The sequence below is a fragment of the Diceros bicornis genome, chromosome 26 (genome assembly GCF_020826845.1).
Source record: "Diceros bicornis minor isolate mBicDic1 chromosome 26, mDicBic1.mat.cur, whole genome shotgun sequence".
NCBI classification, from domain to species: domain Eukaryota; kingdom Metazoa; phylum Chordata; class Mammalia; order Perissodactyla; family Rhinocerotidae; genus Diceros; species Diceros bicornis.
This window is the reverse complement of record NC_080765.1, coordinates 7,125,402-7,137,137: the sequence shown is the minus strand read 5'-3', so window position 1 is coordinate 7,137,137 and position 11,736 is coordinate 7,125,402. Positions and strand designations below refer to the sequence as shown.

General features: G+C 41.6%; 1 protein-coding gene across 1 annotated transcript; it reads left to right on the top strand.

Moving 5' to 3' along the window:
- Positions 1 to 356: 356 nt before the first annotated feature.
- Positions 357 to 8,692, top strand: LOC131422904 (vomeronasal type-2 receptor 116-like). The gene is given in 9 exon segments (XM_058570533.1): positions 357 to 440; positions 2,181 to 2,375; positions 2,991 to 3,015; positions 3,082 to 3,093; positions 3,096 to 3,140; positions 7,621 to 7,665; positions 7,668 to 7,855; positions 8,056 to 8,211; positions 8,213 to 8,692. Coding segments are annotated over 9 exon segments (1,230 nt in total).
- Positions 8,693 to 11,736: the final 3,044 nt, after the last annotated feature.

Below are 11,736 nucleotides of genomic sequence, written 5' to 3'. Positions count from 1 at the left end.
CTGACCACAGAGGTATGTGTATGGTGGTCCTCGGAAAGCAGACAAGTGGACAGGAAGATGCACTATTGACCTCTGGGCCTACTCACAAACTGAGCTCAGAAACACATAACGGAATCTCCCAATCTGCATTCCCCATCCCCCTCCAACCTGCAAGTGACCTTGACTTACAGCTTGTCCTGTACAACTGCATCTGAAGGGAAAAGAGGATCAAGGTCTTGGTATCACTGGTAAATCTCTTCTGCCAGGAAGTTGCAGGAGCTACACTGTTGATGACACTTGGTGTGCTGGCACGAACCTTGGGTGGCAGTACTGTGAGCTGCACTCTGAATGCTTAGAGCTGAAGGCCACTGTGGGAAATGGGATCAAGCCTGGGGCTTGGAACTCTGTTGGACACGGACCTCAAGTTCATCCCCAGCCACTTCAGGCCTGAAAATGTACTGGTAGGTGCCAGAGCTTGGGGTCATGGAGAGCATGCTTAAAACTCTGGAAATTTCCCTAAGAGCCAGAAAGCCAGTGCTCACAGTTGCACAGGTACCAGCTCCAGTAGCACAGAGTCCAGAAGGAAACATGTAGCACACTCAGGCTGATGTTTGCAAATGGCTTTAGGGGTAGAAATAAGCAAAAATTTTCCACTGGTTCAGGAAGGAAATTTCTGAACAATTGTTTTGGAGTTTGGGGTTTTGAAGGCTGGGATAGGCAGAGGCTCATGGTTGACTTGATACATGGGCTGCAAAATGTGGACCAATGATGATCCAACGGACAGAGCCTGTGGGTAAGATCGAAGTAGTAAGGTAGTTAAGAGTAAAATTGAAATGCCAGTGCAAAGATACTAGACATTAAGCAGAACACAGGTACCTCATAACAGGAACCTGGAGAAAGAGATTAAGAATAGAGCCTGGAGATACATCTTGCAGCACAGAGGCATGGATACAAGCATTTTATACAGCACGTGAGGGGTTATAAAGCATACTCTGCCAGTATAAAGAAAGACAGAAGGACTGGCCCATTCCAGGGGAGGATTAATTATTTAAATCACCAAGTTTAAGGAAGTGGGACAAATTCTAGTAAGATCCAGGGTAGGACCAATATCTAGGAGGGTCCAGTCTAAGGGCTGGTGGACAGTCTAGGTGAGGCCTTTGTTAAAGTTGCACATAATGGACTGAGATTCTTTCAGATTTCGCAGGAGAAATAACATAATGTTCTATAGCCCAGTACAGATAGGAAGTGCTGGCAGGAACCAGATAAGGGAGTCAGGACACCAGCAAACTTGGTTTAAAGCTAGTGACAGTGGTACCTGTGTTCTGCCTAGTCCCAGAGATGAATTAGAGTGTAAACTAAGAAGAAGCAACAGGGACACAAGTCCTACCAAGGTGAGAGACAGGCAGGAAAACAGGTCTCAAGGCTCATCTGAGCACCTAATAAATGTTTTGCTCATTCTCAGACAGATGGAAGAGATTATAATGTCCTCACTTTCTTGTTCACTGCTGTTACTCCTATGGCCTGCATGTGATGAGCCTGGCATGTAATGTTGAAAGTGAGAAGGAAGCAAGCAAGCAAACAAATAAGAGGCAGATTCTTTCCAGACCCTATTTGTTAGTTGGGAAAATCTCAAATAAAATGCTATGAAAGTTCTCAAAGCTCCAGGGAGAAGCAGGGCCCATCTTGTAAGCAGTTTGTGATATTAATAACAGCTGGGTGGAGCTGGTCCTGGGGCAGGCAGAAATGGGCATCCGTAAGTTTGGGAAGTAGATGAGAACTCTGCCTCTCCCTTCTCCACCTCTTTCTATGCTCCCTCATCTTCCACGGGCCTTCTTGGTTTTAGTCTGACTTGAGAAATAAAACACTGGGCTCTAGGTCAATGCCCTAGTATAACCATGGGTTCTGATTTCTTGCCAAAAATTTACTCATTTGTTCATTCATTCATTTGTTCACCCATGTATTGAATTCCAATCATAAACCTATAAAATAGGATGGGAAGGAATTACAGGAACTCAATGGTTTGGAGGAAAGTAAAGAAAGAAAACTATGTTTGAGATAAATTACTCAGTCCCTGGTCCAGTGATTCCAATTCTTCCTCTCTTTTCCCCTCTCCCCCCTCACCACCACAATCACCTGCATTCATCATTCATTGCATCCTCTCTCCCCAGCTCCTTCATCACCTCAGGAATGTGCATTTTCAGGCCCCGAAGGGGAAGAAAGTATCCTTCAATGTCAACGGAGACTTTTCTGAAAGATATGACATTCTGAACTGGCAGGAGACCCCTAATGTCTCCTTCTACTCGGTGAAAATTGGGTATATTGATCCTATGGCCCCAAAAGACAAAGAACTGATGATCAACAAGAGCACCATCATCTGGATGAGAGGAGCAGCGCAGGTAAGTGATGGAGACTGCATGCAATTTTAAAGGAAGACCAAAAAATCATTCCTCTCACACTGGTGAGCTTTATCAGACTGTAGGGTTGTTAATGAGTTTTCTCCATTGCCTGGAGGAGGCATGGAAAATGATAATACATTTCTCAAAATAAAGGGAGGAATTTTTAAAACAGTAGAAATCATTAGCCCTGGGAAAATCCTTCATGTAAAAAAACAAAACCAAAGGTGGAGTGTGGAGAATACTTACCTACTCAGGACATGGGAATATTATTATTTTGCCTTTTATCTACCAATCCCATGTGAACAGACTGAGGAGTTTCTCTTTTCAAAGAACTTGTTTGTTTTGTCTGTAGGCCCTAGTATGTAGCTATACCAAAAACAAAACAAAACCTTTCACACAATGTCTCCCCTCTCAGTTCTCTTAACTCACTCTCGTTCTCACAAGGACTTTTGATTTCCAAGTTCCTGGAATGGAGGACTGAACAGATACATAAATAGTTCCCTTTCTTTCAAACTAACTTACACCACCTCTTTCTATGGCGGGGCTTCTAATTCTCCTTCTGATCAGGAAAAGGGAGAATCTAGTGATCTATATATATGCCGTTTTTCTCCCCAGGTTCCCCTCTCGGTCTGCAGCGAGAGTTGCCCCTCAGGGTCCACCCAGATCACCCGCCCTCCCAGAGTCCAACCAGATCACTCGCCCTGAGTGGCCCACTGCTGCTTGATTGCAGGCCTTGCCCTGAAGGGCAGTTTTCAGACAGCAGAGGTAGGAGCACCAGGGAGCCCAGCTTGTGTCTTCCCTGCGTGGACTCATTTTCTGTCTTCTGTGTGTGTTCTCTTGGATGTATTTTTTGATATTTGCTAAATCAATATTCACATCACAGGATTTCAGAAGAATCTGAATCCTGTCTTAAAATATAAAAAGGCTCTATATCCATGACAGATACCATAAAAATATTTGTTATATTTTTTTTTTAAAAAAGAAACAACTCTGTGGTCTGGAAAAGCAGCTTTCCTTAGCAAACCTAGCGCACTGTCAAACAAACGTGGAATTAAATGTTTTTGGTGCTTAGTATGGATTAATTTTGTGAGTATCTGTAAAGTGCAGTGTACTCCCTGGATTCATACCGGAAAGGGTAGGCTAGAGGCTTAATTCCTTTACCAATGGCTGATGTTATTAATGGTCATCAGAATCCTTGGTCATTGAGAATCCTGTGTTTGGGCTCACTGGCTTAACAAAAACTCATATTTCCAGATTCAAGTGCAGTTCACAATTTTCTCTCCTATCTCATTAATTTGTATCTTTTGTTTTTAAAATTCTTATAAGACTGGTTCAAATTGTGCTGGAGGCGTTTAACACTTTAAGACCATATAGCGGGCCGGCCCCGTGGCTTAGCGGTTGAGTGCACGTGCTCCACTGCTGGCGACCCGGGCTCGGATCCCGGACGCGCACCGACGCACCACTTCTCCGGCCATGCTGAGGCGGCGTCCCACATACAGCAACTAGAAGGATGTGCAGCTATGACATACAACTATCTACTGGGGCTTTGGGGGATAAAAAGAGGAGGATTGGCATGGATGTTAGCTCAGGGCTGATCTTCCTCACACACACACACAAAAAGACCATATAGCATTTACAATACAAGGCTGTGAAAACTTTCTCTTAATTTCCATTGCCTCTTCGAAACCCTCCACCTGTAACCTTTCAGTAGAATGCTTTAATGACAACTTAAAATTCTCTTCTCCTATCCTTGTGGTATCCTCCAGTACCAGTGATTTGCCGTGTAACAAACAACCCCCAACTTCGTAATTTAAAACAATAATCACAAGTCCACAAGTCAGCTAGGTGATTATAATTGATTCTAGAACTGATTTGGTTGATCGTACTGTTCAAGTGTTTACAATTAGCTGGTGGATTAGCTAGGGGCTGGCTGATCTAATAAGGTCTCGGCTGGGATGACTTGGCTCTTCTCCATGTGTCTTTCCCATCTCTTTAACAGGGGAGCTCAAACTTCTTTAGTGGTGGCAGGGTTTTAAGAAAGCTAGCTCAGGCATGTTCTCACAATGAAGGCAGAGCGGCTAGAAAGGAATAAAAAACATGCAAGTGCTTTTCACGATCCTGCTTGCATCACGTTTGCAAACATCTCATTGGCCAAAACCACGGCTGAGCCCAGAGTCAGAGCAGGAAATGACTGAAAGTTACAAAGCAAAGCGTGTAAATACAGGGAGGCCATTAATACAATCAATCTTCTGTCCCTCGAAAAGAATAGAACGGGCTTCTGGTAGTATAGAGTTTTGATTGACAAGTCCCAACTACTGTTGATCATCTCAAGGAGAACTCTGGATCCAGTGAATCCTGTCTCAGTGGAGGGCCTTGGTCAGCCCACATTTGTCTATGTTGTATCTGCATTCCCCTTCCAGGAGAGACCCAGTTTCTTAAGAAATGGAGTATCTGTTGAGGCTCAGTTGAAAGTCAATTTCCAGTGTGGATTTCATGAGGGAGTTTCTTAGTCTTGTGCACACTACTAAGCTCCCATAAGGCTTCATATGTTTAGTTCTCTGCTTGAAACAGCCTACCTATGAACCTCCTCCCAAGGTTGTGAGGCTTATCTCAGAGTATTTTCTGCAATATTCATCTAACTCTGAGGTCCCATCAGTCATGCATCAGTCATGTAGTCGTGTGAAGGACACCCACATGAATCACTTCAAAGCTTGTAAATTAATTTGAAATCCTGCTGAGTCCTGCAGCTTAGCTCATAAATCCTGGCAGGAAACTCCAGAATATAACCCAGATTAGAGGGGGCTCCCTTGTATCTGGAGAACTGGTGAAATTTTCCTTGCATGTCATTTTTGTGGACTGTAACAGCTGAAAACTGTCCTTCCTCCTTTACGATTTCCATGCCTGACTCCTTCATGCTTCTCTCTGCCTCTGTCCTTCAGAATCAATATGTGTTTTCTTGGGTCTTCTCTATTAAACTTCTGTGTGGCACTCAGGACCTCACCTTTTTCCCAAGAAAATAAAATCACACTTAACCCTTTGTAAATTTAGAAACTGTTGAAATGTTGAAGTTTTCTAGGAAGAGATTACATTGCACTCTGCAATCTCATTGGCTCCCCGCTCACATGCAGCCATTTTCCAAAGTGCACATTCCCTTCACAATATCCTCCCCACATCTTGTAGACCCTTGAAAAATGCTGTCCCGTCCCATACTCTTTTGGGTTTATATGTAGAAGTCATGTCTGGTAGGCCTGGCATCCATAGAACATATTCTTCAGAATTTTGAAACATGAAATTTTCTCAGTCTTATTTGTATATATACTTATATGAATGTATGTAAATTATATGATGTATGTCTATGCATGTGTATGTTATAAGCTTCCTCAAATCAAATTGTGTATGTTTATACAGGGGTAGTTTATAAATAAATAAAAGCAATCAATAAATGTATCCATAGTAAAAGACTTTTAAGGAATATGCCCATTCTGTGCCCCCATCCACTCCTCCAGGATAGTTCTCACGCTCAGGTTATCTCCAAAGTCATATTTGTGTTATGTAACCTCCGTCCACCGTGGTTCCTTCCCCACCATGCTTCCAGTCTAGGGCTACAGTTTTACCCCAGTAGGGGCAGATCACTGTTTCTCATTTTCCTCAGTGCTGTGTTGCATATCTATTCAGGGAAGGCACTGCCAAAATGACTGGGGCTCCTCTTTTCCACACAGCCCAGTCACTCTAGACTTGGCAGGTCAAGAACACTGGGGCCTTAATGCTCTCAAATTCCCTTGTCCCAGCGTATCTGGGACAAGGGGTGGAGGTACCACTCCAATAGAAGCAAGCCAAGAAGACTAGGAGTCAGCGTCTGCTCATAGAGCAGGAGAGCTACTCCGAGAGAAGTGGGCTGCTGTCCCTGACCCCAATTCTTTTGCAGTGGCACAGAGGTTCTGACCAGTGGGAGAGGCAGGCTGTGAGGAGAAGATCCCCACAGTTTTGCCTGAGAGAGGACTGACTTTATTTGGAACAGAGACAGAGTTTGGAGAATTCCATGCCTAACGGCATCATCAAAAACAATGGAAATCTTGGTGCAGAGCAATTTAGAGGACCCTCCTAGCTCCATGATACTAGTAGCCACAAGCTAAATAGCAGAGCAAACAGAAGTTCAACATAGTAACCAGGAAGAGTCAGCCAGGAAGAGCCTTCCTGGGATCACAGTCAACTCCAAGGGTCAAGAAGGCTGTGCATGAGCTGAGCTGCACCCACTCGGGAGCAATCAGAACAAGACGTGGGCAGACTTGAAAATAATTGCCAAGCCTCACACAGATCAATCAACAAAGGATGGACACCTCACTGGTACAGGGGCTTAAGCATAACCTCTGACCAAACACTGGCTGAACAATAAGCTACTCTGACTCAAGAACAACCTCCTATAAAGTCAGGCTTGAAAATAAAATCCCATGTGTCCCTGGTTGTCTAGAAGACTGTGCATCCCCAAGGCTGTTATCTCTCAGGAAGATCTGTGAGTATAGCAAAATATTTTTTCCACGGCAGTCATCTCCTAATGTGTTGGTCTTACCAGACCATAATAATAATAAAACGTATTAAAAACAAATGAAAGCTTCCATGAGAAAGTAATATTTAAGCTATGATCTTTATTATCAATGGGAGATGCTAAATGAAGAAGAGGTAAGAATATTTCTAGAAAAGAGAACAGAATGTGAGAAGGTCCTGAGGCAAGAAGGAATGTGTTACTTTAAGAACGGGCAGTGTGGCTAAAGTCACAAAAGCAGTAAGTGAGAGTAATGACAAGCAGTGTGTGAATGCGGCAGAACCCAAGGATTGCAGAGCATTGAAGCTTACATTAACTTTTCTCCTAAGAGCCATAGAAAACTATTGATGAATGTAAGGCACGTATGTTTAGATGATAAACTATAGTATGTATTTCCTGTTGTGATTGTGCTTATCTGAATCATTGTTACCTGCAGTTAAAAGAATATTGCCAAGTATATTAATGGTTGCTCACCCATTAACCCATAAAATTACCAATCCAATGTACTAGACTATCTCTTAATGACCATCTTTTCATTTACAGGAAGAAAATTCACTTCTAAGGTTTTTAGCACTGCAATTCCTGTGCAGCAGAGAATTGTAGTTTGTAGATTAAAAGAAACGTATTGCCATAATCATTATCTTAGCTTGAGGAGAGAGAATATAGACTCCAAGAGGTAAAGTAATTCCTTATTTGTTTACTTAGACTCCAGACAGTGTGTTGAGTGTCCAGAAGATCAATATCCAAAAAGGAGAGGAACCACTGCCTCCCAAAAGCAGAAATATTTCTATCATTTGAAGAATCTTTGGGAATGACTTCTGTCCTCACAGCTCTAGTTCTCATGCTCTTTGTAAAACATCGAGACTATCCCATAGTCAAAGCCAATAATAGAGCTCTCAGCTATACCCTCCTCATCTCTCTCATCTTCTGCTTCTTCTGTTCTTTGCTTTTCTTTTTCCCCCCCAAAGCCCCAGTAGATAGTTGTATGTCATAGCTGCACATCCTTCTAGTTGCTGTATGTGGGACGCGGCCCCAGCATGGCCGGAGAAGTGGCGCGTTGGTGCATGCCCGGGATCCGAACCCAGACCGCCAGCAGCGGAGCACGCGCACTTAATCACTAAGCCACGGGGCCGGCCCTGATCTTTGCTTTTTATTGGTCATCCTACAACAGCCACTTGCCTCTTTCAACATATAGGTTTTGGAATTGTATTCACCGTGGCTATTTCCTCTGTTTTGGCCAAAATCATCACTGTGGTCCTGGCATTCAGAGCGAAGAAGCCTGGGAGTAGGCTAGGGAAGTATATGGGCCGCACCAACCTTCAAAACCATTGTTCTTGTCTGCTCACTGATCCAAGCAACAATCTGTGGGATTTGGGTGGGGACTTCTCCCCCATTTCTAAACAAGGACTCACACTCTGAGCCAGGCTTCATTGTCATTGAATGTAACAAGGGCTCCATCACTGCTTACTACTGTGTCTTGGGCTACATGGGCTTCTTGGCGCTTGTGAGTTTCATTGTGGCATGTTTGGCCAGGAGCCTGCCTGACTCTTTCAGTGAAGCCAAGTTCATTACCTTCAGCATGCTGGTGTTTTGCGGTGTCTGGATCTCTTTTCTTCCCACTTATCACAGCAGCAATGGGAGGGCCAAGGTGGCTGTGGAGATCTTCTCCATTTTAGCCTCAAGTGCTGCATTATTCACCTTCATATTTATTCTCAAGTGCTGTCTCATTCTGCTGAGGCCTGAAAAGAATGTTCAGGGATATTTAAAGAAGAGATAACTCTATAGTATTTAAAAACTAGAGAATTAAAAAGAATTGTCTCAGGGGCTAGCCCAGTGGTGTAGCAGTTAAGTTCCCACGTTCCGCTGTGGCAGCCTGGGGTTCACCTATTCGGATCCTGGTCATGGGCTTACTCACCGCTCATCAAGCCATGCTGAGGCAGAGTCCCATGTGGAAGAACTAGTAGGACCTACAACTAGGATATACAACTGTGTACTGGGGCTCTGGGGAGAAAAAGGAAAAAGAGGAAGATTGGCAACAGATGTTAGCTCAGGGCCAATCTTCCTCAACAAAAAAAAAAAAGAAAAAAGAAAAAGAGGGGAACGTTAAACAAATCATGGCACATCCATTCAATAGTACATTAAAAAAAATTGTCTCAGCTATTAGATGCCATTAAGTTAAGAAAATAGACAGATGAGAAATGTCAAATGCACAGAGACTCCTCATAAAGGTACTCTTCCAACACAGGGCATATTAAGTTCTGAGTAATATTGAAAATATTTAACAGTGTATGGCATGAGCACCACCCAATCTGAACAGACGCTGCATAATCAGAATAAATGGTGGCAGGAATACTGTAGTGGTGTGTGCCAGTTGAAAAAAAGCCCCACTTTTACTAAATTGATGGTATAAAAGATATTTGCAGAGGAATAATTGTGAGCAGACAGATTTTTTATGAGACATGGATTGAAAAATAAAGTATTGATTGGGAGGAAACAGAAGGCCATAGTGTGATAGTATTGAAAAACTAAAGCTTTTCTTTCAGAGCTCCATCCCTATTCCTGGTCTCCACCTTCTGTGAAGAATAGGAATACAATTATGTGGAAGTTCATACATCTAAAAAAAACATCCAATTCCCAGAGGATAGAGAGATCAAAGAAGGATGAGTGATACATCATAAGTGCTCAGTAAATCCTTCTGATTCCATTTCAGTTTAACAGAATGTGTTATGAGTAACACTACCAAAATTTAAGAGAAGCAGGAGACCCAAATAAATGGAACAAGTGACATGAAGTTTCTAAAATCCATTTTGTCTGTTTTCAAACTCAGCAGGTAGCTTTGCATCAGACCATGCAGATAATCAGAAACAATCAAACCTTGAACTTTTTTTAGATTAACTCTATCCTAACCCATCCATTCCTCCTGTCTTGGAGGGCATCCCATTCCTTTTCAAGGCTAATTGGTATTCCTATGCTTCTGAGCTCATCCACTCAAGCATCTTGAGAGAATCTGAGTCACCAATATCATATTTCTAAATTAAAAAAAAGAATAATATACGGGGCCGGCCCGGTGGTGCAAGCGGTTAAGTGCGCGCGCTCCGCTGTGGCGGCCCGGGGTTCGCTGGTTCGGATCCCGGGCGCGCACCGACGCACTGCTTGGCAAGCCATGCTGTGGCGGCGTCCCATATAAAGTGGAGGAAGATGGGCACAGATGTTAGCCCAGGGCCGTCTTCCTCAGCAAAAAAAGAGGAGGATTGGCGGATGTTAGCACAGGGCTGATCTCCTCACAAAAAAAAAAAAAAAAAAAAAGAATAATATATTAATTTTCTCAGCTCCATTAATATAAATTTTTAAAACCTAGATGAAATGCATAATTTTCTATGCAAATATAATTTGCCAAAAGTGGCCCCAGTAAAGAAAGTCTAAACAGAGCAATCTCCTTAGAGAAGAAATAAAGAATGCTGAAAAAAAATCTAGACTCAGATGGTTTCACAGTCGAATTCTACCAAAATTTGTAAAGATTTGATTATCTCAATACTTCTTAAACTTAACAGAGAATGAGGGAAAAAAAGAAAGTTCTATATTTTAAACAAGTATAAAATTAAGGCTTAATAGAAATTGCATAAAAATAAAACTACAAACCATTCTCTTATGAATATCAATATAAAAGTACTAAAAAAAAATATTAGCCAACAGAATGCAATATCACATTTAAAAATATATCATGACCAAATTGAGTTTATTACAGAAATGCAAGAATAGTTCAATATTAGCAAACCTATTAGCATGTCTAAGGAGAAAAAAAATGATCACTTCTACAAATATTAAAATGGCATTTAATAAAAATAAATTATTAATTTTTATATTAATATAAAATATAAAATAAAACAAATGTATTATTAATTTTTTTTTACAAAGCTCCTTAAAATAGGCATTGATAGAGTCTTTTTTTAACATAGCAGAATATATATATATAAAGTCATTTCAAAGCCAGCATTTTATTTAATGGGGAGACACTAGTAGCAAGTCTACTAAAATTGGGCATAATGCAAGAATGATTACTATTGCCATTACCATTTAATATTTATATAGGAGACATTGTCCAAAACCATTAGACAGGAAAAGGCAACTAGAAGCCTAAAATTTCTAAAGGCAAAAGAAAACTAGATCTTGTGTACCTAGAGAACCTAAGAGAATTAAAACAATAACTACAAACCAAAAAGGATTCAATAACGTCACCGACTAACTGCCCTGAGTAACTCAAAGAAGGTTTCAAAAGTACTTAACTGTTTCTCAAAGTTGTTTTTTGGTTATGTTAAGAGATGCAATCACCAACTGCCCTGAACTGGTCCAAACCCCACTGCAAGAGCAAGGCATATGCAGACAGGCCAAGAAGTGTCCAAAAGTTACCTTTGTTTCATTTCAATGTTAAGATCTCTGCCCCAGGAGGAGCTTAAGCCTTGTTAGTATAACATATAATGTATGTGAAAGCATGTTTTCAAACTACACCTGCGTGAGCTTATACCCAGCTCTACACATGATGACAAAACTTTTCTTTTGAATGTTCATTCCTCATCCAAAATAAAGGCCCCTGCTTTCCCTTCCTTGAGGAGGCATGGCTTTGGAAGTGATTCCCCATGGTCTCCTTTATTTGCTGCAAATAAATTTTACTTTGTATGACTACTACTTCTGGTGAAGGCTTTGATTTCAACTCACCAAGAAGCAAACTCACTTTGGTTCGGTAACAATGTAGCAAGTTATAAAATTAACATACAAAAATCAGTAGCCTTCATATACACAAAATTCTTAGTTAGAAAATTTGTA